Consider the following 27,551-nt stretch of genomic DNA (forward strand, 5'->3'; position numbering starts at 1 on the left):
GGGGTATTCTTACATGCGTAAGTGACGTGACTGATCGACAGTCTGAAGATGAAGGGCCAAACAGTGTAGTTGAGGCACTATAATTGACAACAATTTGCACTGGGCATTTCATTTTGATGTGCCAACTATACTTTCTACAATCAGATCTACAACCATACTGATTACATTTAATATGCTTGGACGCATGGAAGGTTGTAAAGAATGTTTTCTTCAATGTAATCTGGCTTCTGAGTACAGAATAAATTAGTGCCTCTGCTGAAAAAGGGCAGAGAAAAGTTTCTGTCAGAGGTAAACTTTTCACAGCAACATGCCCCCACAGAATAAGCCCATAATAGGCATTCACGGCCAAGATCAACTGTGGTCATCACAGAGTAAAACAAATAAACAAAAAAAAAAACATAAAACACCATTTCATAACAGTAGCTTATAGATGCAGAACAAAAACACAACAGAAACAATAACGCTACTTGACAGCCCTGGGGAGGCGACAGTGACTCACGGTGTCTGCATGTGGGTGGGGTGGAGGTGTTGGGGGGGGGGGGGGGGGGCAGGGGAGCAGTACTGATGTGCGCATGAACAGTGTCAGCCAAACGAGTGAGCAGCCTGGACACTAAGTGGCGTCCCACTCTGGCTTGTGCTGGATGACAGACTGTCGGTCGCCAGCGGCAGATCTCAACATGTCCAAGGCGTCCATACTGCAGTGGCCGTTGGGCAACGAGGAGGAGGAGGATGACGAGGACGAGGACGAGGAGAAGAGCGAGGGATTGGCGGAGGAGAGGAGGTAGGCGTCAGGCGGGGATGGGAGGGAGTGGGCCCCAGAGAGGAGGGAGGGGTTAAGCGAGTGATTGGAGGAGGCCAGGTGGGAGGAGTTGGTGTGAGCTGAGGAGGGGAGGAGAGTATGCGCCGGGGGGAGGATGGAGGAGCCGCTGTTGGAGGAGAACACATTGCTGGAGGACAGAAAAGCGTGATTGGAGGGCAGGATGGGAAGGTTAGCAGAGGAGGAGGTGGAGGAGGGCACGAAGACGGAGGAGGACCCGGCGCCCGTGCCCATGGGCAGAGGCAGGCCAGCGGAGTAGAGCGACGCCGAGGAGGCCACGGTGGGAGACGAGGACGAGGACGACAGCGAGGGAGAGGAGGAGACGGCGTGCGAGGACGCGGCCGAGTAGTACGACGGCGGCAGGACCGCGGAGGACGCCGAGCAGTCCAGGAAGTCCAGAATGTCGTCGGGAGATGGACAGCTGTCCAGCGCGATGGGCGGGCTCACAGAGAGTGCCTGCGTGTTCACCTGGGCGTGCGGCTGAGTCTGAGCGAGAGTTCGGGGCTGGGCGTGTGAGCTGTGCTGCGGACCCAGGCTGTTGTGGATCATCTGCTGTCGTTGTTGCTGTTGCTGTTGTTGTTGCTGTTGCATCAAGCGGGTACTTGATGCTTGTGTGTTTAACAGCTGTTGCTGCTGTGTGTGTGTGTTGCCCATGTGCATTGCGTGTGTGTTTGAGCCATGCAGAGTGTTGGGGAGGAGCTGCCTGTTTGTGGCCTGCTGAGCGTAAGGCAGCTCTCTCCGCTGCTGCTGTCGCTGCTGTTGTAGAATGTTGTGTGTGTCCGTGCGGATCTGCTGCTTGAGTGCGCTCAGTGACAGAGGCGTGTGCGGCGCCGACTGCAGCGGCTGCATCTTGTGCGCGCTCTCGTTCGCGCGCTGCATTTTGTGCGCGCCGGCGCCGGCGCCGGCGGCGTTGGCCGTGTGCCTGGGCTGCCGGAGCGGGGGGCCTCGCGGCGCCGACTGTGCGTAGGGGCCTCGGCCCACGGTGCCGGCCGGGCGCCCATGGCTGGTCAGCGGGCTCCCGGGCCGCTGCAGCAGCTGCTGGTGCAGGTTGGCGTGGGCCATGAGCAGGCGGCTGGTCTGCTGCTGCCGCTGCTGGGCCTGCCCCGGCGTCAGGCTCCTCTGCTGGGACAGGAGGCGCGGCGGGAGAGGACTGCGCTGCTGCTGCTGCTGCGGCGGCTGTTGGTGTTGGTGGTGTTGTTGTTGTTGATGTTGTTGTTGATGTTGTTGTTGTTGATGTTGTTGTTGTTGTTGCTGCTGCAGTTGGCGTGCGTGCAGGGTGAGTGTGTGGGCGCTGCTGCTCCTCTCCCGCTGTTTCTCCTGGGAGATGAGCGCCTCCAGGTTCAGCGTCTCGGGCAGGCTGGGACTGCGGTCCGCGTCTGCGCCCCCGTCGGCCGTGCTGCTGTCCGGCGAGGGCGAAGGGCTCAGGGTCAGGTCCAGCACCTCATCCTCCGCCACCTCCTTCTTCACCAGGGCCGGCAGGAGTCGGTGGGAACCGGTGGCGGAGGCGGTGGCAGCGGCGCTAGCCCTGGGGTACAAGGCGGCCAGGTTGTGGAGGTTGACGTTGGGGTTGGCGGCGCGGAGCTTGGCCAGGCGGAGCAGGAGCTGCTCGGTGGCCAGCTTCTCCTGGGCCCTGTGCTCGCGCTCCTGCCGCTGGCGCTTCACCTCCTCGTCCATCTGAAGGAGCTCGGTGCGCACGCGCCCAACGCAGTTCTCCGGGATCTTGATGCCTGTGTGGAGCAGAGCAGAACACACACACACACACACACACGGTTAGACAGAGGGGAGCACACGGTCCGAAGAACACAACACAGAAGTCCAGTGAGGGCTCATTCCGGTCAGATGGGAATGACCCACTGACATGCATGATCTGTGGGGCAATGTAGTCATGAAGGACCGAGGGGACCCAAAGAGCCAATGGTGGTTAGCCTACACACCACACCAACAGGAAGTGGTGGAGAGGCGGGGCTGAGGATTGGGACGGTACTCACCCACTTGCTTGCTGTTGTGCTTGGTTTTCAGTCGGACAATCTGCAGGATGCTGGAGTTGGTGATGTCGGAAACGATGTCTGCCACGCGCTTCCAGACACGCAGCAGCGCACCACAGAGCATGTGGTATTGCCTTAGACGCATGCCCAGCCAGCACTCATGACCCAGCTCCTTTTGTTTACACTTGCCCTTCCTGAAACACACACACACACACACACACACACACACACACACACACACACACACACACACACACACACACACACACACACACACACACACACACACACACACACACACACACAATTTGAACAAAACAGATTTTTGTATGTATGTGAATTTTACCAAAAGACCGATTGGCTACACCTCATGTCTCTATTTGTAAAGCCTAGCTGATGAGCCCTGATGCACAGACTGGCGTACAGTATTCTATCCCCAAAAGACTATCTCTTCGAACACTTCCACAGGGACATGGTTCATTCTCTTACGAAATCAGCACAATGTACTTCAGTATTACACAAACGTAACCCACATTCAAAATGAGAGGCTTTCTTGGAAGAGTGAGCGACAGACATCTGGTCTAGGAGTGAACCACTGGATTACTCATAAGGTCAAGTGGTCATTTAAGGAGGCTATTTCTACAGTTTCCTGGTAATGCAACCCTTTCATTCATAGGTCACACACACTCACCAGTGGGCATGGCTGCATTTCTGCAGAGAGAACTCAAACTGATTTTCCCAGCAATCCTTTGCCTCCTCTGGAGTCACCTGCACAGGAGAAAAACATTGTCAGCAGCAGCCCACATCAAGCCAACCCTCACTAACAGGCCTTGGAGCCTGAGGCAAATATGGGGCCACCATTTGAATAATGGGCAAGGTCTTAAGTCCAACAAAAAAAAAATTATCTAATTGATTTTTCCTATTTATTAACACAATGGGCAAGACCTTCACCGCAAACACAGACCAGTCCGCTCAATGCTCCCACATGCCACAAAATAGTTCAGTATGTGATTTGTACTTTACACTTACAATACAAGTTACATGTTTTGCTTTTACATCAGTGATTCTTAAACTAGGGGTCGCCAAAAACTTCCGTGGGGTCGCTAATTGCTTTCTGTATTCAGTCTGAAATTATTATTAGGTGAAACAAAGGAAAATAATATTGGCCTTTTCTGCCTTTTTCTTATTTACACGCAGTTAAGAGATCTGGTTCAGTCTATGGGCTACTGCAGTGATTCTTAAACTAGGGGACGCGACCCCAAATGGGGTCGCCAAAAACTTCCGTGGGGTCGCCAATTACTTTCTGTATTCAGTCTGAAATTATTATTAGGTGAAACAAAGGAAAATAATATTGGCCTTTTCTGCCTTTTTCTTATTTACACGCAGTTAAGAGATCTGGTTCAGTCTATGGGCTACTGGTCCGCTGATAGAAACAATGTAACTATCTGCTCCCACTATGCAAACTCAACTTGTTCCCGCTATTTTAAGTAAAACAAAACAAAAGACATAGGTAGCCTACTAGCCAAAATGGACAGGTGGCTACTTAAAAAAATTAACAAAAGCTCGGAAGTGCCATCTACCAGTGCGTCTACTCCTCTGTGATAGTCAGATGGGACAAGTCTACAGGCCGGTGAGAATAAAAAAGAACAAACGGCGCGTCGGCTTTATCAGAAATAATTTCTGAAATATGCATTCACTTGCCAAGTTAAAGATAACTTCGACCACGCACAATGTGTGATTTGCGGCGATGTTCTGGCGAATGAGAGCTTAAAACCTGTCAAAATGAAACGACATCGCAAAATACAGATGTCGGCTCAGCACCATGGAGGAAAATCTCCGTGTCGCCGTATGCAGCATTCCTCCTATAATTAACTTGCTATGTTCACGGAAGCATGCCCACCCTTCCCATTGAAATTGTTAAAGATAGTAAACCAGAAAAGGGAAATAAAAAAATATTGTTATTGTTATCGCCATAAATATAATTAATGTAACGTTGTAGGCTTAATGCTGCATGTGTGTGTGTGCGTGCTTGTGTGTGCGGGAGCCTACACTTGTTTAATCGTGATTGTTAGGTTTTCTCGGTTCATGTTCATATGGAGTAAATAAAACAAATGACTTTGCTTTCTAGTTTTTGCTTGATTTAGTTGTTAACGTTTGAGGGGGGTATTTGAGTAAGGACTTAGAATGGGTTTGGGGAAAGTGGGGTCGCCAGACCTCGCCATACTTTTTTGTGGGGTCGCCAGACAAAAAGTTTAAGAACCACTGTTTTACATAATCTGACTGACTATGTTTGTCTTGACTAAGAGTGTATCTGACATGTTTTGCTTTGTGCAGTGCACATTAATTCTGCTTCTTGTCAGTGGGCGCCCAGACCTTGCGGTAGCGGAGCTGCAGGTTGTCCAAGCTCTCCGGGTGAGCCTGCTTGCCAATGTTGGGCTTGAAGACGATGAGGTTTCTCCCGCGCCCCTGTTCTGCTAACAGTACACATGGCATGCTTCCCCGCAGCTGAGGACACATTAAAAACATACATGGAGTACAGATCAGATTTCAAATAACCATATCTATCTTTGAATTCTTCACATGCTTGAGGTGGCTGTGTGTGTGTCTGTGTACCTTGTGAGAGAGGTAGAATCCCTCATCTTCTCCAGTGAGTGTATTGGCCTTACTGAATGCCTCCTCCCATGGCATACCTCGATCTACACTGATCTGAAAGAGATAAGGATCAGAGCAGACAGAAATGAAACAACGATCAAACAGATCCATAGTGTGACACAGTGAATTCAAAGGCACACAAAACAGAGGAAGCTTTCTCTCTCTCTCTGTGAAGGGGAGAGAGAGAGAGAGAGAGAGAGAGAGAGAGAGAGAGAGAGAGAGAGAGAGAGAGAGAGAGAGAGAGAGAGAGAGAGTGATGGTGTGTGCGAGAGAGGGAGGGAAAGAGAGAGATATAGTGAGAGAGAGAGTTGCATCTGTGATATGTAAGCTTACCTTGTACAGTATGACCTGTCCCTCCTGCGGGTTCCCTGCGGTCAGGAAACGCTCCTGGGTCTCCTCACGGATCTCATCGTTCCCTGGAGCCAGATCTAATGACACATGCACACACAAACACACTCTCAAATTTCTAACCAAAAAAGCCCCATCAGAACAGTGCGACGGGAGAAAAGGTCAAGGCAGCATACTGTAGAGTACAGGTGTACTTTCAAACAATCATGGACATATTATGTTGGCTGTTTGGACCCTTGGTCCGTTTTGCTGGTCGGAACTCGAGAGTGATTATTCTAACCTCCTCCTACTCCCCTGCCTTCTATTCATATTTTACATTATTTGGTAAACCCACGGTCTGTTCAGGTCATCAACATGTAAGCAACACCCAGCTTATTATTTACCAATGTCTGTAGCAAATCAGTCTTTTGGTAATTTGGTTATTTTCGCTGTGCCAAATGAAAATACTGGAGACAGGCAGCAATGGAAGATAAATGTGCAGCTTTGAAGCATGAATGTCCACACGGCTGTTTTCTAGTCTCTATTGTTAATAATTGTTGCATTTTAGATTTTTTTGTGAAAATAATTTCACATTAAAAAAAATTGCTTTAGATCGATCCATCAGTGGTCATAACAAGTGTTCACTGGTGCTGTAGTTCGGGTGAACTGTGCCCCACAATCCCACCTTGAGTGTGGTCCTTTGGTACACAACAGCTTTCATATCAATGACGCGAATCAAACTACAAGCGACTGCAGGTTGTGGGAAAGCCCCTTACTCTACAAAATCTCCAGCTCTTTTTCAATAGCGTCCAAAAGCCACTCACCTAGGATGCCCATGTCGTATTTGCCTTCTTTCTTGTCTTTCTCAATGAGGTGCTCAAAGTTGTCAGTGAAGTACTGGAACAGGTAGTTCTGCTGGTGGACCTCCAGGCCCAGGATGCGGTTCAGGAACTTGGTGATGGTGCAGTCTGGGGAAGTGGGTTAGCACAGAAATGACTGAGCACCACTCAAACACATTTTAGAACCACACACATGCCAGCACCAATACTTACATATCAATCCATTTATTGGAAGTTGTAGTTGAAAGACTACAAGACATTCTCAGTTACAAGATTCTTCCTTAGCTACAGCAACAAAGCTATCGGATAAAAACTGAACTGGCTATGATCTCTACTGTGTAAGTATCAAACCAACCATCAGTGCCTTCCGAATGTATTAAGGTCCCCCACACACACACACGGCAGCCAGGACTGCTCACCTTTCTCAGCATTGATGACGAAACGAGGATTGCTGGCCAGGATTCCCACATCAATCATGCACTGCTTCATGTCTACGCAAAGAGAAACCGCACTCAAACAACTGGAAATGAGGAGGCCTCAGAGACGTCACAACATAATCCCCCCAACCCCCAAAATAAACAGTCATCTGGCGTCTTACTTCTGAAGAAAACACCATCACCGCCAGGGTAGTCCTTGGGTGCTGGGACAGTGTTTTTGATGTGGCCAAGAATGGCTTTGGTGATCTTATCCAGAGCTTTGTTTCCATACTACAGTAGAACAAAAACAAAAGTACAAACTCATCAGAAAAAAACACAGATGACTCAAACATGACTAAAAACAAGGACATAGGGCTGCTAGATTATGGACAAAAATCATAATGAGGATTATTTTTCAGAATTAGCATTGAAATTGGCTTTTGATTAATTGCATAGCCTTACAAGGCCACTGTGGCCCTTGGCTCTCACCTTGTTCTCAAAGTTGAACTTGCTCAGGTCTCTGGACTCGGTGGCGCGTCGGTCTCCGTGTGTCAGAGCGCCCTGTGGACGTGGAAAGGGAGCCGCATGTCAACCAGCAGCCAATCATCTGCTACCGTGCGCTCATCCGCACCCTCACACTCATCCGCACCCTCACACTCATCCGCTACAGTGCTCTCATCCGCACCCTCACACTCATCCGCTACAATGCTCTCATCCGCACCCTCGCACTCAACCGCTACAGTGCGCTCATCCGCACCCTCACACTCATCCGCACCCTCACACTCATCCGCTACAGTGCTCTCATCCGCACCCTCACACTCATCCGCTACAGTGCGCTCATCAGCACCCTCACACTCAAGGTGGGGGGTTAGCAAAACTGGTTTTATGACCTGATAAATGACCTTATCCACTAGGCAATGTGCTGCTCAGTGAGGGTGCTTATACAGCTGTGGAAACACATGCGCTCACTGCTTTTGCCATCTGCTGTAGGGAGTTATGCGAAGTCGTGTGTGTGTGTGTGTTTTTACCAGGCTCTCCAGTCTCTTCGCCACGATTGATGCAAAGCGCCTCTCTCCTGCCAGCTCTGAGATAAGGAAGATGTACTCGGGCGCAGTCACCTGGTTGGAACGATGAGTGCGGCCTACAAGCGAGAGCGAGAGACAGACACACTCAGAACCAACAACAATCAGCTGTCTACATCTCACTTGAGTGATCACATGTTTAACCACCAAACAAGAAACTCATCACAAGACACACACTTCCACTGAACATGTTCAGTGGCGTGGAGATGTGTGATGCGGACTGACCGAACTGCTGGATGGCTCGGTCGGCACTCCAGGGCAGCTCCAGGGTCATGTGGACCCTCCTGAGTTTGTTCTTCACTCGCTTGTCCGCCTGCAGGGAGATGCCAGAGCTCGCCGCTTCCGAGATGATGGCCACCAACTGAGACAAACCAGAGCCACGGGGAGGGTTAGCACACAAGGAGGAGGAGTGACGGGTCATCGTTCAGTAGATAAATTCACAGGGTTCCCATACCAAGTGAGAAAAAAAAAGGGTGCAATATACTGACCAAAAATTTCATAACAGTCGTGTATAGTTCAAGAATCTTTTATTTTTTAGAGCGAGAGATGAATAAATGGGCATTGAATAAAAAAAAAGTCGGGCTAACCACAACTACTCAAGCAAGCAGTAAAGCTAATAACCAGATATACACCAATTCTGAGTGGAAATATATTTGTATTAATGTATTTTGGCAAGAAAATTTTAAATTGCTATGACAAAATTCCTAGATATTCCATGATTTTGCCCGCAAAATGATCAAATTCGCTGACTTTCCATGTCTGGAACAGACTTTCCAAAATTCCATGATATTCCAGAAATTCCATGACCTGTGGGAACCCTGAATTCAGTAACGCATGCTCTCTAGTCTAAATGTTAATCATAAAGAACGCCACAAAAGTTGAGGTGGTGGTAGTGTAGTGGCTAAGGAGGCTAGCATGCAGTAGCTTAGAAAGTTGTGGGTTCAATTCCCGGCTTCCACCATTGTGCCCTTGAGCTGAGCACTTAATATAATTGACATTTGTAAGTCACTTTAGATAAGAGCGTCTGCTAAGTGAATAAATGTAAAAAGGCACACAGCTCAGGGGGGTGGTGTGAGGTGTGTTCATGATGCGAGCACAAACCTTTTCTCCATTCATGAAGCGCTCCTTCTCTCGCATGTTCACATGATCGATGGTGAGGCCTTGCTCTGCACGTGATTCATAGCGCACACTGCCATCAGGTCGACGAACCACACGACCCTTACGCCCAGTCATCTACACACACACACAAACACACATGATTAGGTGCAATAAGGAAACATTCCTTTACCAGAACATGCCACATTGAAAGCAGACAAAACAAAGGGCAAATGATTCACAGAATGACAGTTATACCAACAGCAAGTGCAGAAGTGTGACTTTATGCATCAGAGGCTGAAAACAGGAATTGAATCCTGAGGGCATCCCATGCTGTCTTTGTTCAAAGGGTTTTCAGTCTGATTTTCTTCCCCTTTTCACCAGGAAGTTTTCCAGTGACACACACAAAAACATCACTGAACTTCATAACAGCTTTTACCAAACATACAGTTGGTCACCCTTACTCTGTACTCTCGACAGCATTTTCACAATCAACTTAACGGATGCCCGCTTCATTCACCTCGAGGGGCCTGAGGCCATCCTTAAAAATATTTTTGTTTGCCGTAACCTGACCGACCCTGTCAATTTAGAACTAACCCAAACATTTTTTTTTCTTCTAGCTTTTAGTCCGACCGACTTGCCGGTTGTAAACTTGCATTAATTAAGACAGACCAATTTTTTTTTAACTCTAAACTACTAATACAAATGCAATAAAATAATATTTAGATTTTAATCTAATATCTAGTATTGTGAATATAAATTGCCTACATACAAACGCAGGCTACGTTCTCGCTTTTAAATAAAACCCTGTGGCGTCATCTACAACATTGGTTTACGCATGTCACACTATGACCTTCGTTTCGTATCATTCACAGAAACATCTCGACAACGCTTTAACTTGGCACGAAGTTCTGGAAGAACTGTGCTCAGATCTTTTCCTATCCCTTCTCCCCTCTAGTCTAACGGTGACCGTGTCGAAGATTTCAAATTGTTTGTGGTCTATTCAGCGTTTCTCACACTATGGGTCAGCAACGTGGAGGCTGCTAGTCCGCGGAGTCATGGAGTGAAAATAGGCCCGGTGCTTTGTCTGATAATTTGCTACGCAGTTGATCAAGAAACCGCGGACTGACAGAAAAAGAAAACAAACTTAGTTTCTGCTATCAGGAGGACATACTTTCTAATTTGAGGTCATTAAACATGGAGCCATGGAACCAGTGGTGGTATGAGCGTTCATTCAATGCATGCTTGTGCACGTCTGCGCGGGATTAACTGAAACTACTCGATAACGTTGGTAGCAAAGCTCCGCTTCAACCTGTTGGAAGGCTATTTAATTATTTAATGACATTTAATAGAACAACATGGATTCTTGGAACTTCCATAGTTAGAAACAGAGCCGAGACTGTACACTGTCTAGCATTGAGTATTGTAAAGATCTCCACATCAGTGATTTACGCCTATCTGCTCCGCCGTTTACCATACCGTATTGTATTTCCTGAATCCTTCCATTCAGGCATTCAAATTACATTGCATTAAAAAACATGTTTTTTTTTCTCAGTAGTATCTCATGCGAGCATCATGCAAAAGCAATGAAACTAATTGTATCGTACATTAGTAAAGCAGTATTCTGTATTCTGAAAATATTGACCTACCTACTGAGCCATTTATATTTATTTTCTTTGGCTGTTACTGCAAACAAGAATATTTTTAAGGATGGCCTGAGCCTTTGGGACACAAAGGTATCAATTAAGATCAGGCTTTACCTCAGCCACCATCTCAGGTCCTCCGAAGCGGTCAATCAGCTCATCCAAGGTATTGAGGGGTAGCTCCTTTCCCAAAGCAGAAATCTTGCTGAGCAGAGCCTGCTTCAGTTCCTCCAGTTTGGCTACAGTGGAGGGGGGGGGGGGGGGCAGGGTGCAAAGAGAGTGTGAGTCATTTTACTGAGCAACAGGTCAGACAAAGCAGCCCGTCCAATTAACTAGCAGAGAGGGCCAACACTAGAGAGGACAGGATTAGAGGTGGGGGTGCGTCTTCAGGGCTTCACCTGTGTGACCATTAATGTGGTTGACAAAGATGACGTCATCGTTGTCCTGTGGGGACTCGGGCGAAGAGTTGGAGTCGCTCTCCATTCCGTCCGACTCGCAGCTGCTGCTGTCGCTTATGCTGATCACCTCGCCGACCATGTCTTTACTGTGCTTTGGGTACTTGGGGGGCCTGCCACGGGGCTTCCCTGCAGAAGGAACACGCATGGTAATCTCATCCATCTCATAAATTTGTCGACAAATTTAAAGCAACTGAACTTTTTCAATGTATTTCACAGTTAAAACAAAACATTTACCATAAAATCCTCAAATTATGGCTGGGATTCTATTAATAGCCGGGCCTCAGATAATAGCCGGGTTGTGGTCGATTCGGACAAATAAAGGCCGGCCCCCAAATACAAGCCGGGGTAATACCGTATTTTCCGGACTATAAGTCGCACCGGAGTATAAGTAAAAAAATGCGTCATGAAGAGGAAAAAAAAACATATATATAAATATATATATGTTGCACCTGAGTCGCAGGACCAGCCAAACTATGAAAAAGTGTGACTTATAGTCCGGAAAATACAGTAATTGCCTATCAGTAGGGCTATCAGTCCACGAGCACTAGAAGACATTGTTTCGATTTAACTCAATGAAACAAAATACCTCTTCTTAATATTTTATATTGTTGGTTAGTCTAATAGGCCGCCGGCCTCAAAGTTGCAAGCCTACTGTTGCCAATGAAAGGTCTCCAAAATGTCGCTCTCAAGCTACCAGTCGCTTGCCGCCCCCTTCTGAGCTTGCCAGAGGCTGAAGCAGTACTAGGCTTACTATATTTAAACACAGTTGTTGCTGTGAGGTATTCCAGCCTACGGATTTAATAAAAAAAAAAGCAGGCCTAAATCATACATCATTAAAAAAATAACTCAATTTAGGCTACTTGGTTATGCAATAAGATTTCCATTAAAGCACAGCGCACATTCAATGAAATAAAAAGCGGCTGCCTTGTCTTGCAATAAGCGGGTGGAAATCCAACACTCTTTCAACTACATGAAACTTAATAGTGAAACATCAAATACCCCCAGATTTCAGTGTCCATCAGTCCCAACATTTAGCAATATCAAACAGTCCTAAAGTAAATTAAATCCCAAACCAAGACGAAAATCTTCTGCTTTTGATAGCCTGTAGCCGCTCCAAACAGAATGCATGTTACAATAAAAAGAAAAAAATATAACCTTAACTTGCCGTTATCTACGCTAATTTGTTATTGTTCATGAAGGCGTGTCTGGCAAGTTGTTATTTTATGAGTGGCCTTTTAGCCTACTTTATTTCTAAGAATAAAATTCTACAACAGATGCCTAAAAAGAAAAATGCCTGCCTCGAATATAAGCCTGCCCCAAATAAAGACCTGTGCTTTGCGCAGCCTAAGTAAATAAAAGACTCCGGTCACAATTTGAGGATTTACGGTAAATCCATATGTGGAAATACAACTGACGGTCACCACAGGTAAATTCAGTGTAATTCCTCTACAGCCTGGGGCTGCGGCTGCAGGAGGCTCAGGGCTTACGTTTCCTCTTGTTCCCAGCAGGCTTGTCTCTCTTGGGCTTCTCCAGGGGGAAGTGCTTCTGCACCAGCGACTGGAACACACCCCTGTGGAAAACAGGAGCCCAGTTTAGCTTCACCTCGTTTACAGTGGGGTACAATTACACCACCACACCACACTGTGGTCAGGGCTCAAGCTGTGGCAACACCAAAGTGAGGGCTGTGCTTTCTAGGAGGCCAAACGTTATTCAATCTCAGAGGGACCAGTCATTTTCGGCTCATGGCAGTGTGTGTGTGTGTGTGTGTGTGTGTGTGTGTGTGTGTGTGTGTGTGTGTGTGTGTAATGACCATGACCGTACAAAGTATGACCTTGTCATTTATCACAATACATACACACACAGACGGATTACACCCTGCATAGCAGGACAGGATAGTCAGTAAAACAGGAGTAACGAGACAAGTCGTCATGATAGTCTAGCCACAGGGCCCTACAGGGAAGAAAGGTCAGGGGTCACTCACTCAGCGGCAGAGACAAAGCGGTCTAAATGCCCATCATTCTCGTCCAGCACCTCTCTGGTGCGAGCCTCACCCGTGGACTGAAGACCAATCACAATGCACTGCAGACAGACAAAGAGGACAAGAACATAAGAGTCAAGTGTTGAAGTTATGATAAGGCAGAGTTCACATTATAGACACTGACAGATATGCCACTAATGTGTCATTCTGTCAAGATTTAGGGGCACATCCAACCCCATTCATGTGAACACAGGGAATATAGAGTCTCAAAAGTAAGAGGTAGAGCTCGGACTGACCTTGCCTTGCTCGAGCTCCGTCTTGGCCAGCTCCACTAGCCGGCGCACTTTGGCTGAGATGCAGAGGTATTTGAAGAAGCGCTGGTGCGAGGACCAGAACTGTCCCCACAGGGACTTCCTGGACACCAGACCCAACGTGTTGGCCGCCCCCAGGAACAAGGCCAAGGCCTCCGCCCACTGCACAAAACATAGGGGAGACTCAAATTACAGGCCCACAGCAGGAGGGAAGGTGGCAGTTAAACGGCATCAATCAAGCACAGAACAGATTGCACAAAAACACTGAAATAGTCTAATAGAAAAATACAGATTCCAAATCAAATAATCTGGTCTTTTTCAGCCAAAGAGCTGAATCACTAGAGAGACCAGGCTACAGACCAACACAGTGCAACATAGACAGGCCCGGGGGCAATTGAGGGGGATACTGATTGAGCCACGGTTGGTCAAAGGGACCATGAGGAATACCTACCTCCACCACCCATCCACCCGTCACACATACACCCAGTCCCTGCGTTCGGTTAACAGAACATGCCCTCACCAGTCTGGCTGCTTTGTTGTACATCAGCTTGAACTCGCTGTCCAGGGCGATCTCCTCGATGCGGAACGACACACCCGCAAAGCTCAGCTGCCGCGCTATGTACATGCCGCTGACCTTCATGTCCATGGCAACTATCTCCATGGCTCCCACACCCCTGGCAAAAAAGTAAACAAGGTCACGGTTAAACTAACCTGGACAGTGCAGGAGGTGTGTGTGACGGCAAACGACCACGCATGGCGAGCCACGAGTGACATGGATAAAGGCTTTAAAGACACATCCGGTTCTTCCTGTCAGGCGATGTTTCATTTAGTCGGCCGTTTTTCTTACACATTTCTTCTTGTCAAAACTAATGTAACTATGTTAGCTGTGAGGCATGTCGTCACAGTTAGACAGAAGGATATAATTACAGTACACTGACACTCTGTGGACTACATTAAATCACACACTGAGAAAAGATGTCAGTAGGAAGCAGAGTTTCTATGGAGTTACTGTGATGGCATGTATGGCATGAGACGGTTGTATATTAAGGATCTTTGGTGATGGCATGCATTGACTCTTCATGGAGTGTGAAAACCTGGGCTGGAGAATAAAAGTTTCAGGATTAACATTTCAGCTCATTTCTTCCAAAGCACTCCAGTTTAGAGACACGCTAAAACCGGAAACACACTTCACAGTGGTGGCTTTCAGCGCCTGGCTTTAACCCATTCATGACAGCAGCATCATGCAGGGAAAAGGTGATCTGTGATGGAAACCGTCCCCAGCAGGACATGCAGCTCTGAGGCATGAGCTGACCTTTTCTCGATGGCATGCAGAAAGTCTTCGAAGGTCTTGAAGGGCGTGCCCTCCCCCCAGATCCCTAGACGGCTCATGTAGATCATGTTCTTTGGCTCAGAGGCACCTAGGGGAACAGGGAGAACAGGGGCTGTAAGGAGCCAGAAAACAAGTAGCTGTGACAACTCTGGTGCTCCACTCAACTGCATGCAAAAGGGTTTCCCTCGTTTGACTGGAGTCCAGCTCTGTCTCTGTGTGGCATGTATGAAGACAGCAGGAGCGGAGCTGATCTGGAGCCCTTGCCCTGTCTCTGTGTGGCATGTATGAAGACAGCAGGAGCAGAGCTGATCTGGAGCCCTTGCCCTGTCTCTGTGTGGCATGTATGAAGACAGCGGGAGCAGAGCTGATCTGGAGCCCTTGCCCTGTCTCTGTGTGGCATGTATGAAGACAGCAGGAGCGGAGCTGATCTGGAGCCCTTGCCCTGAGGATGACCCACCTGTGGCACTGGCGTACACCACCCTCGCCTTGGGCAGCTTGCTCTGGAGGTCCAGTACAGCCTTGCCCATTTTAGTGGATGTTGCATTTTTGGCTTTGTGGCATTCATCAAAAACAATCTGAAGCAGCTAGTCAAGGACCCATCACACTCTGGACAAGTGGAACATAACCTGGCAGGCATCAAGCTCTATCAAGCAACAAAACACTCCAATTGCCCTATTGTTTGGGTAACACTTTACTTGACGGTATCGACATAAGAATGACATGACACTGTCGTGAACACATGACACTGACATGACGCATGAAACCTAACCCTAATCCTAACCTCTAACCTTAACTCTAATCCTAACCTCTAACCATAACTTGTTATGACAAGAACCGAATGTCACTTAATAACAGATGATGAGTTTATGATTTGTTTATGACACGTTCATGACAGTGTCATGTCTCTCTTATGTCGACACTGTCAAGTGTAACCATTGTTTGTTAGCAATTCATCCACTGATTTACAAATGATAATGACAAATCTAAACAGTGATACATGATACATCCCTCCTGGATGGTTTAAGCCCATTTAGGTTTAAAAAGCATTCAGTGTTATAGAAGTAGTGTCCTGTGTTATGGGGACAGATGAAAGAGGATACAACTCCATCGAAGTTGGGTTTGCACCAGTCCAGGATCTGCTTGAGTCTGGTGCGGTGCTGCCCGCCTGCCTGACTCTCACCAATCAGAGCAGAGTATGTGGCGAACAGCACCCCCTCTGAGGTAGCTGTGTCTCCATACTTTATCTGTGGAGGACGGAGCACAGTCAGAGGAGAGAATCTCCACAAGCATTCATTCTGAGCAGACAGTGGATATAGTTGAGTGTGGAAGAGGAGTAAAAACCTTATTTAAAGCATGAACGGGTAAACTGGACGCATCAATGTCTTTGAGATCTCTCTCCGCATCATACTTCAGGTCATTGGAAACACTGAACCTGTAAACCACAATGACCAAAAAAAAAAAAACATTTCCCCATTAGCATCAAACCATGGACAGTGCAGAGAAACAATAATACATTTAGGCTATCCAAATGACTCAAGATACACACACAGACACACACACACAGACACAGACACAGACACAGACACAGACACAGACACAGACACAGACAGACACACACACACACCAGGGTCTCCAAGATATACGTAAGAGAACAGTCTCCTCACCAGAGGGATTTCTTGCGGCCCTTCAGGTAGTTCTCCAAGATGATGCCGGCCACTGTTCTGCCTTTTCCCACTCCTGCCCCATCTCCAATCAGGAAGCCCGCTCGCTGTCCATTCTGTAGAATCACCTCGTGTTGCTGTATTACAAACACAAACACACATACAATTTATAGTTGCAAAGTATTCACACTGAACAGTCTACAACTACTGATACACTGTTATTAAAGGTGCAGTTTATGATTCTAAGAAGGGTTTAGTTGAGACTTGACATGCTAAGAGCCACTGCAAGTACGCCCAGTCAGTGGTGAAAACAAGCAGTGAAAATGCAGGAATGATTCAGGATCACAGAAGGGAGGCGTGTAATTGGATTGGCTGTTGAGCTCAGATATTAAGAACCTTGTGCGAAACCCAACCGCAGACCGCATCTTTAATCTCTCCGTATTCTGGATTCTTCTCTCTCACATCGGGTCCTGCTGACACATTCTGTACCGTGTCAGTCATTCTAACGGTCATTGCCATTTGCTGTTCTGTTTCAGAAAAGCAGCATGCAGACCTTGCAGCAGTGAGGGGCTGTACCTGGCAGGCGTAGATGATGGCCTCCAACTGCAGGGCAGACAGCATGCCAGTGTTGATGGCGCTCGCGGGGATGGAGAGGGTGTAGGTGACGTCGGGTGGGGGCACGCTGGACAGGGTGTTGGTCTCCACAACAAAGTCCGGGTGGGAAATGCCAATGGTGGCTATCCGTGAAGAAGAAACGAGAAGTTGATCATTACCAAAACTCCACCTAAATTGAAGTCAGTTAAAGTGGCTTTGAACTGCAGAAATACATAACACCATAAACTGACAGATGAGACCCATAAACTAAGGGCCTATGGTATGGCAGCCAGTGCCTTCAATCCTGTGGTGTGACAGCCCCTGGAACTGACATCACTGAACTGGAACTGAATCATATTCTTATTTGACAAGATTCTATATGAATTTTGCAGCAATTCCATTCAGGATTTCCTGTTGAAAATTTGATTTCAAAAGTTGAGTGGAAACCGGGCATAAGACAGCTTTAAAGAGCAGCCCTTACATTTGGATGGTTTGTATTCAGCGTATGTGTCCACGTGGCCCAGCTCCTCCGTTTCCTCTTCATCGGCCTCCTCCTCTTCCTCTGCAGGTGGTGGAACTGGAGCAGAGGGCTAGAAAGAAAGAAAGAAAGAAAGAAAAATCAGCTGATGTGGCCATCACAACTCACCTGCCCTGGACTCCCCCTGACATAACTGACACCACTCCATTAGTCATGGGAGCGCACTGATGCAAATGAACATGAACAGAGTATGTGCATGAAAGGGTACATGAGCGGAGCAGCACACAGGAGGAGAACAAGGGATGGATGGGTGGATGAGGCTGATCATGTACAAAGGAGGAGGGCTAGGAGGTAGACCCGGGGCTACCTGGAATCCTCCCAGTGGTGGTGTGTTGATGATGGCTGACAGGTCGTCCAGACTACTCAAGTCATGAGTTCTGCTCAGGCTCTGCCGATGGTGGAATGAATGATGTCAACAAACAACTGGACACTGACATATATCTACATGTAGATGACAAAGATGATGAAGTCTATTTGCTCCATTCAAAAGCACACAACACAACATTGTCACCAAAACGAGAATAACTACATCTACTTCAATGTCACTAATGGAATAAATATAGACAGTATGGGGTGGGCATCACAGAGTAACTCACTAATCTATATACGGTCATGGTATTTTGCCCACAATAATGATATCACAATACATTGATTCGGCAATACTCAATACATTGCAAAACGATTCATCTATGATACATCACCATATCTGTGTAAAGAAAGAGTTATTCCTCTGAATTTGAGTTCCTTCTTTGCCTAATGTCTATCCCATCAACAATGGGCAGAGCATTACCCTCATTCATTTGATAAGTGCCACCAGAAGGATAAATGTAGTGACTCAAATCACTGGATGATGGTGGAGGATATTTGGCAGCAGCGTTTCAATAACATATTGCATAAAGAAGATATGATATACTGCCAAATCAATATTTTCTCCCCCCTATCTATCTATCTATCTATCTATCTATCTATATATATATATGTGTGTGTTACCTCTCTCTGGCTAATGCCAGACGTGTTGATGTTGCCCCAGGGCACCATGGCAGTGGAGGTGTGTGGCAAGCTGTCTGCGCCATAGTCTGACAGCGAGTCACGTGGAGAGGAGAACAAGGAGTTGTTGGAGAGTTCATCAATGAGTTCCTGAGAGAGAGAGAGAGAGAGAGAGAGAGAGAGAGAGAGAGAGAGAGAGAGAGATACAGAAGTTGATCTAAAATTCAACCATCGTTAAACATTTGTCATCTGCATACAATCTCACTTATTCTGAAGCAGAAGCTGCATATTATACTGGAGATAACAGAACACAGGTGCTGTATGTCTGGCTACTCGGCAGCTCAATAATAGTGTGTAAATAATGATGATTGGGGCAATTTAGTTCACCAGAGTAATATGTCCCTACTATGACTGAGTACAAGGCTTTATAGCATTACTGTAATTGCATAATAGCTGTAGATGATGGCTGCAAATAAGACCAGACCATTCAATCCCATGATTCTTAATTTATTACTATATGAAGTGTGTGTGTGTGTGTGAGAGCGCATGTGTGTTGGGGAGCAGGAGGGGGGAGAGAGAAAGAGAGACAGACAAACAGACATAGACCGAGTGAGTTAAGTGTATTACTTCAAACGTGGCTTCAGGCCAAGATGGTCTTTACAAGTCTACACAGCCACTTTATCACTCAATTCCATCTTACTTGGAAAACTGATATGTTCCCATACTGATCTGCATGGGAAGCAAGTCATGAGGGAGCGAGAGAGGAGCTCACATTTAACTCAGCTACTGTAGTTATGAGTGTGGTTGAAAAGCCCCACTAGAACACAAAGGTCAGATACTGAAAGCCAATAATTACTTCACAATTAACCACCAGCATAGCTCGAGAGGTGACGTGATGGCAACAATTACCAAACACACAGACAGGGACACAGGCCAAACAACATGGAGGACAACCTTCTAAGCCTTCTCTCGACACTTGGAAGCAGCAGCCTAGAGGTAGTATTAAACGCAAAATGCCATACACAGACCTCCTTCTAAGCCCTTGTTCTCCTAAACTGGCGGAGGATAACACGCACAGACTGACATCTATGCGTGGATCCGTCTTCATATTCAGGTACAGACCTCCAAGACCACATTCCTTCACCATGCCAGGCTTTGTAGACGGCATGCCATTTCCCACAGCCACTACAGATTACATCTGACCTCCAAGGGCTCCCTGAAAGCTTCAGTTTCACCCAGGTCATCAACACAAACCCATGGTCTTAAAGGAAGGATTTAGCATGCAGCTAGTGCAGCTGAAAGAAACAAAATGGCCATCTCCCCCACCCACCCTAAACAAAAGGAAATAACCACATAAATTAAGAGTTACAAGCAAGTAGTCATAAATGAAAATGTACAGGCAAGTCAATGAGCTAAAACATACAAATTATAATATATTATAGACTAGGACATTTCATTAATTTATCTGTGGAAGCCTATTGCTTTTATTTATTTATTTATTTATTTTGTGCAGTATTGGTTATGCCGCATAACCCCGAGCAAGGAGGAGGGGAAACTCTAGTCTGGGCTTATCCTGTGCTGTAGCCGCCATGATTGAATAAGGCATTAGATGGGTCTGCTTGGACGAGATAAGGGCTTGACGTCTCTACAGCTCTGACATCAAGCTTGCCCTAAAAAAAACTACAAACCCAAACATTCTAATGCCCTCCCCAGAGAACATGATGCATTTAGAATCGCAGAAACCTGAGAGCCATTTCACATTAGCTACACACTCTAATCTCCCATTTGCAGCGCTGCCACCAAGAGACTGGCTACATTTAATGCCTCCTTCTCTATGGAATACACTGCAGCGTTTACTGTCCTTTTTCAAAGTAGGCATTTGAAATTGCCATTCGAATGGCCTGGCCACCACACTGCATAGCAGCAGTACAGGCCATACCAGTCAAGGGCGCCTCATGCTATAGTGCACATTCTGAATCATTTATGTCTGAAACCCTGAGATGTTTTTGTTTAACTGATCAGAGTCGCAGCACTTTATCATACTGGATAACGTCCCATCTATTTGGTTGGCTCGCAAAGACAGGAGGTTTGGCCACTGGAATGCCCAGTGAGACCTAATCCCACAGCCTAAAGCAAGAGAGTGGACCAAGGCAACGCTGCATCCGCAACATTATAAAGACAGTCAGTGAGTACTGTCTGTCACCACCCACTGCAAGAGGTGGATCTGGCAGCAGGTCCTCAACTGACCGTTTCAAACATGCAGCTCACAAAGCCCAGACACTCCAGGGAAGGACATGCTGTACTTATGAAATTCGCAAACGCAGCTACCAATTCAGGACAAAGTGAACAAACGCCTTGAGAAAAGGGAAAAAGACCAGACTGTTGCAATCTGGAGGAGGAGTGAGGGGTGAGTGAGTGAGCGAGGACAGACTCTGCACAGCAGCAGAGACAGATCCTGCCAGTGTGTTTGTGACACAAAGAATGACCCAGTGTTTCCTGAGGGGCCTCGGCGTGAGCGCTCGCTCGCTCACTCCCTCGGCCTCAAGACAGCGACCCCAGAGCTGCCCACAGGGAATCCTCCCACTTCCTCCTCACACAGGAAACAAACACACTTACACAAAGAATCATTCACTGGGTACGGGGTGCGAGTGTTTTCAAAAAAGGGGTTAAAAATAATATAGGATGGCGTAAGCAGGCATCAGACTCCATGATACCCCTTCCATAGGCTCATAATTCAAAGTTCTGACTTGCAGAACAAGAATCAGAAAATTGCTTTAAATGATGGCAGTGAACAGTGTTCACTTTCAAACACCAGAAAGCACAGGTTAGGCTTAGGTTAGATTAGGTTCATTGATGACACTTTGCAAGACACTCACGTCCTACATGGGATAAGCTGAGCAGTGGTCATCATGTTAGTACACAGATGTGTACAGTGCAGTGGGTTATGATAGAAAAAAAAACACAATGACATTTTCAACATCCACTCACTAGGACCTGAATTAAGTTACAGCCGACACAGACACAGGTGAAATTTAGGTGAGAAGAAACATCTATCAGGAGTCAACTAATAATTCACCCTTCGCTAAGTCCCGCCCTCCTTAGTTACTGTTGCTATGTCTGACAAGCTTTAGCACCCTGCACGTATATTACATAGGGGGAGAACTGGGACTTTTCAATGAAATGTAATTTACAAAGACATCGTACCACACTGAAAGCTAATATTTTGTCACTAGCAACCTACATCTCTGTCCTCTGTCAAATACAGTTGGAATTTCATCTCTGAACAAAACCGTTCATGAGTTATTTAAGCAAAAGTCGAATGTGCGTTTTGTTTCATTCGACTCTTCTGGCCAGAATGAATGGAACAGGCATGGGGGACGAAAGAAACATAGGCCTACCATTTAAGCTATGTACTTCCCACAACTTCAATATTTGACAACATATCATGAATGGTACTTCAAATAGGTGTTATTTTAAATACATTGCTGATGGGCTATCTTGGTGAACGTCTGTTAACAACTTCTTGCCGTTATCGTGAAGCGTGTATCTCGCGGTTATGGAAATATCATGCAATATGCCATTTTTTACAGTTAGAACAATATGTGTTTTCCAATTATATCATGTTTCTATAGTGTAACATGTTATTTCACTGTGTCCACACATCCAAATAAGTGCCCTTCATGACACACAGGCTTTCAGTCTCCACAGGTTAACATGGCAAAACTCGAAAAGCTTGTCAGACCTCCCGTGCCTAGTGACGGGTTGCTAAGCCACGATTGGCCTGTGGCGGTTTTCGGGTGTGGCTTAGCGAAGGGTGAATTTATCAAATAATTATGCGTCAACTACTAATTTACTAAACTTAAAATAAATGACAGTGGAGGCCCTCTCCAAACGCCCTCATTTCCAATCACTTAATGGCAAAATGAATACATAATGAACAACAATAATTAATTTCCGTGCTAGAAAACAGGGTGGAAATTAGCACCAGGTAAAAGATGTAAGTGGCTGGTGGTATATAATGATTTACTATTTCCACTCCTGCCAGACAAACTACAGTGTTTCCCATACATTGACTAATCTGTGGCGGGGCGCCATAAAATCAAAATCGGCCGCCACAGATTAATATTCTATGTTTAATTTAATTTAAATTAAATATAAGATCAAATCCTTGCATTACCATTGAGCTGCGCTTTTTACGCACGCAGCCTTTCCTTACCCCGCCCCGCTCTCTCTCGTAGCCTGCTGCCCCTCCTCTGCATGTGCATTTAACAAAATATTCACGATTGTTGAAGGATTGTTGTTGCCACATAAGCATTGCATAGAAGACGTCTGGCTAAATTGCTATTAAATCCGCTTAGCATCGTGACCATGCTGCGCAAATTTGTTCAAAACTGCTGCATTGAAGTTAACTCTGCTATGGTCTTATCACAACATAGTAGGCTACATTAAAGAGACTAAACTTCAGTTAAGTTATGCAATCAAGCAGTATCTCAAAGCTAACGTTAGAATACTGTTTGGATGTCGAATTTAGCATGCTTAGCCTTCTTACAGCTGCTTGTCAATTTCGTTTCGTTTCGGCTCATTTTATTGACTCTGACACTGAATGTTTGCAAAATCCCGATGTAAATGGAAAAGTGTTTTCCAAAATTCAAAAGTCCCAAGGAGAAGTACGAACCTTTATTTTAACTATGTAGAAAACGTTATGAATTGTATCCACACATCAGCAACCTTTTAACTGTGTTAATCACGAACGTCTTAAAGTGACAGGCACTCAATTAGACCTCAAGACGATCATAATTACCCCCCCCCCCCCACCCCCCCGTTGTCCAAGTCAGCTACCGCCACAAATTGAATCCAATTCTGTGGGAAACACTGAACTATAATAAAACACTTAAGTTTTACAAAACCTACACATAAGCCCAAAAAGGGTTTGTGATCAACATTTTATTGTTCAGTGCGTGCTACTGGAAAGAAAACAATAGTGTTAAGTTTACTTCAAATGCACTAATATTGTGTAAAGGCACAGCACCCCACCCCAAATTAAGCATTATTTCCTTCTTATCTTCCAAGTCTTACCTGAGGAAAATCATTCCTGGTCAGGTCAAAATCATCATGGAAGGGTGCCGAGTTGAACACATCCATTGGCGTCACAGTTGAAGAGGTCGAGCTGTACTGCCTGGTAAACATATACAGACAAGACCAGGTATTGTTTACTAGGTGAGAAGTTACTGGGTGAGAAGTTCTTTTAGATGGCAGCATCAAAATGCAACTGACTGCTTTAAGGTTTCCATCTACTATGATACTAAAGAAACTAAGGTGATATGATACTGTATAATACTGATGCCATTTTCATAAAAATATGTAGCAATATCGTCTGCTTTGTTTCAGTGTCATGTGCAGAGAATGAAATGTCTGAGATTTTGGACTAAGCGACCACCAAGGTGATCCATGGAAATCCATATGACTGGATATTGAGTCTGCTATTGTTATAGCCAGGGACCTCCTTCGGGGTTCTTCAAACTAAATTAAAATTCTCCAAATACCCCACCACCACCACCGACAACAACAAGCAGATGATAAGCATACCTATACTTGAAAACCCTATTTGAATTATCCATTTTGTTTTCAAAAGGCCCATATATTCAGACTTTTGAAGCTTGTGGATATGAAGATGATAAAACCTGATTGAAAGCAAATGATAGTAATGGTAACAATGCTAGTTGTTCACAATGCATGTAACATTCATACATCATTTTCACCAGATTTCAAACTGGATAAAGGTCACAGCTCATTTGATCACAGGACAAAATGTATAGGTAGAGATGTAAAGTCGGTTTCAGCCATGGCAAGGTTCAGCTCCCATGGTAACAGAGTTACCATGAGTTTTATTTTTCCTTTGAGAGACACAGCTCTGTAGGGAGCCCAGGGGTGGGAGAGACTACGGAGTCAGGAGTGGTCCTGGGTAAGGAACCCAAGCATACTGAAACCAAGCTACTTACAACAAGGTAAGAAACCATTCTTCATTTATATCTGGTGTGGAGATGCTATGTTTCGCAAATTATGTGGAAAACATTTTTCTAGTTTCCAGGTCAATTAAAACAAGTAAAATGATTTACCGGTATATATACACACAAACACACCATATCCCTGGGAGTAAGCAATGTGAAGCTTCCCTAGATCTTATCTCTCGCTCACACACACAAGTACAAGCTGAAAGTAAGCATTATCAGATGGCAACAGGTACCTCCACGACACAGACAATGTCATTGCAGATGTCATGTAAGAAGTACACACCAGCACCATACGTTAAACTCATACAAAGTGAATCATGATTCCTTAACTTATCTGAAGCCGAAGTGGGTAGAATTGCCATAGACAACAGGCAAGAACTCACCTCTCAGATTGCATAGGGAACTGCTGACTATATGCAGTCTGCTGGGACAATCCCCAAGAGTTTGAGGGAAATATTGGACTCTGAAAAAGAGGGAATTAACAAGTTACAAAAACAAAATGAGAAAAAATATAAATGCACAAGACATTGCCCAATGTGTACATAAACACCTGGTACTGGTGCAAAACCAGGCATACAGCAACACCAATTACCTTGACTTTGTGCACCCTGTTAAAGTGAATGGTCACTTGGACAATGATCCAACCACGATTATATAAAGCCCACACATGCTTATTTTCACTTAATCACACAATACTTGTATTCCCCTATTATATTACATTCATTCATAATGAATGAATATTTCAACACAAAACTCTTAGCCCCTGCAGCCAAAAATAAGTGATAAGTAAGAGTGCAATATACATCAAAATACCCATTTGTGCACGTAAGTTGCAAAATAGGTGGCAAGTTTCCCCTTAGTTAAACCCAAGGTAAGGAACCATAGGCTAACATGTCATTACCACAGCTGTTCACACAATGGATGAAGAGTATCTGCAGGGCATACAAGATGAACAGAGGGATGAAAAGAGGCATAGAGAAGATACAGACAGACATGCAGGCCGTGCTGAGGGCTCATTATGTTCACTCCACAAAGGGGGGTGTTTATAAAGGAAAGTGAAGTTATACGAACATAAGTCTTTGTCAGACACACTGCCCCAAGAATAGAGTTAGCATAGTGCACAGATGATCTAATTAGTCCATGCCCATGCCTGTTTCACATCACATCAGCATTAGTTCTAAGTTGCCTGCTATTCAGAAATGGTATCTCTGAGATCTACAAAGTCTGGAGTCTGACAGGACAGACAGACAGACAGAGACACACAGACAGACGAACCCTCAGTTTGTGACATCCACCCAATGGTTGCCTTACCTCCATGGAGGACGCCAGAGGAGAGCTGGGAGTGCCATATTCAGGGCTGTCCAGAGAGTCTTCTGGGAGCAGGTAGTCCTCTGCATCCATGGCAACAAATGTGGCGAGCATGGGCATCAGGTTCTGGGCTGGTACATGGTGACAGAGCCAACCAATGGGTCAAACTGCACTCCCTCTGGCATCATTCTCCATCCGTCTCCTGCACAAAAGAAGAGATGAGAATTAAATATTACATTTTCCTCTTCATGTGATTAGGATTTGATATTCACAGATAGCACTAACCATAGCATTTACCTACAAGTGTGCCTGGTGTTACTGCACCAAGTCAAATAAACACAAATTCCAAATGACTTGACTGATACCAACTTGTAGGCTATTGCTTGTAGTAGTTGTTCATAATTTTAATGAGCGCCCACAGGGAATCTCGCTTAAAGCGGATTAAAGTTAGCCAACAGTCCAACATATCACTACACTAGATGGGCAACCGTGCCCCGTCTACAGTTTATCGTAGCCATAGCCATGCATATTAACAGGCTTTGAATGTGTTATATGAGTGTTCCTGTTGTTAACGTTTGCGGTTGGTGGCTAAATTTGTTCAGCAGATATGCCTGCTACCTTAACGTTACTGACGTTTCTCTTTTCAGTTCCAATGTTATCGTGAAAACTGCCTGAATTTGGAACACGTTGCCAGCGAGTTTGGCCAGGATTAGATACTTCTTGCTTTCACTTTACTGGGAAACTATATCTCTGACCATCAAAAATTGCTCTGTGTGGAATAAACTACTAATCGTATCCCGACTAGGCGCATAGGGCTAATTACTCAGCTTTAGCTTGCTACTATATCAGGTCGCTGGCTAGCTTGTGATTAAAACCGGCTAGTCTATTAGGTTAGTGCTAGCCACCTTCAGCTACACCGATTTCACAGGCTAGTAATATTGCGTGATATTTGTAAAACGTTTACAAAGGCATCAATAACCCGAATAATAAAACCTAATTACCTACTATTTCAGCTGATTATGAACAGTGTGTAAAGACTGTGACTTTCTCGAATCCTTAATGATGAAGCTAGCTGGGCCAAACCCTTTTGTCTGACCAGATAGCCTACTCGCTTCTTAGCTAACGTTAGCACTCCAGCTATCCGCTGGGAGCGAGTTTAGCTAGATAGCTAACGCTGACTTGGTAGCTAGCTATCTATATTCACTCGAGGTTATAACGTTACAGTTCTTTTAGGGATGTGTATTTTATATTAACCAATGCACTTACCGATTTTATCTTTCTGTCGTTCACGTATATTCAGTCTCCTGGAAACAAGCCAACCTTAATCAAATTCAAAGGAACATAAACATAGACCCTAATCCATGGCTTTCCGTAGCTACCAGCATCTACTTCAGGAAGATATAAAGCAGGAAGCGACCGTGATGTCACAGTAGGCGCTACCGTACCGATACAGTGAAGCCGGTGGTGCAAGACGTGCAATGAAAATGGCTTTCGGTTCAGTAGCCTTATTGTAAAACGT

At 45.7% G+C, this 27,551-nt stretch overlaps 1 protein-coding gene across 3 annotated transcripts; it reads right to left on the reverse strand.

Moving 5' to 3' along the window:
* Window positions 1-541: 541 nt before the first annotated feature.
* Window positions 542-27,551, reverse strand: LOC143134064 (protein strawberry notch homolog 2-like). Of its 3 annotated transcripts, XM_076294137.1 has the most exons (32): window positions 27,299-27,551; window positions 26,036-26,234; window positions 25,108-25,187; window positions 23,790-23,889; window positions 18,717-18,863; window positions 18,034-18,114; window positions 17,670-17,778; window positions 17,171-17,331; window positions 16,598-16,731; window positions 16,275-16,365; window positions 16,034-16,177; window positions 15,391-15,508; window positions 14,916-15,021; window positions 14,124-14,277; window positions 13,589-13,765; window positions 13,296-13,393; window positions 12,802-12,884; window positions 11,255-11,440; window positions 10,974-11,095; window positions 9,220-9,351; window positions 8,344-8,479; window positions 8,065-8,177; window positions 7,526-7,597; window positions 7,219-7,327; window positions 7,040-7,111; window positions 6,606-6,749; window positions 5,788-5,882; window positions 5,416-5,508; window positions 5,176-5,307; window positions 3,494-3,570; window positions 2,806-2,996; window positions 542-2,544 (listed from the first exon to the last, which is right to left on the reverse strand). In XM_076294137.1, exons 2-32 carry the CDS (start codon window positions 26,150-26,152, stop codon window positions 611-613), a joined length of 5,508 nt encoding a protein of 1,835 aa, XP_076150252.1. In that variant the 5' UTR covers window positions 26,153-26,234; window positions 27,299-27,551; the 3' UTR covers window positions 542-610. The 3 variants fall into 3 exon arrangements, with proteins under 3 accessions (XP_076150252.1, XP_076150254.1, XP_076150253.1); XM_076294139.1 differs by lacking the exons at window positions 26,036-26,234; window positions 27,299-27,551 and adding an exon at window positions 25,626-25,634; XM_076294138.1 differs by lacking the exons at window positions 26,036-26,234; window positions 27,299-27,551 and adding an exon at window positions 25,538-25,603.

This window comes from Alosa pseudoharengus, unplaced genomic scaffold (assembly GCF_046254945.1).
Source record: "Alosa pseudoharengus isolate Yale_2024_CS ecotype anadromous, Long Island Sound unplaced genomic scaffold, YU_APseudo_1.1 YU_APseudo_1.1_scf_2, whole genome shotgun sequence".
Lineage (NCBI taxonomy): Eukaryota > Metazoa > Chordata > Actinopteri > Clupeiformes > Clupeidae > Alosa > Alosa pseudoharengus.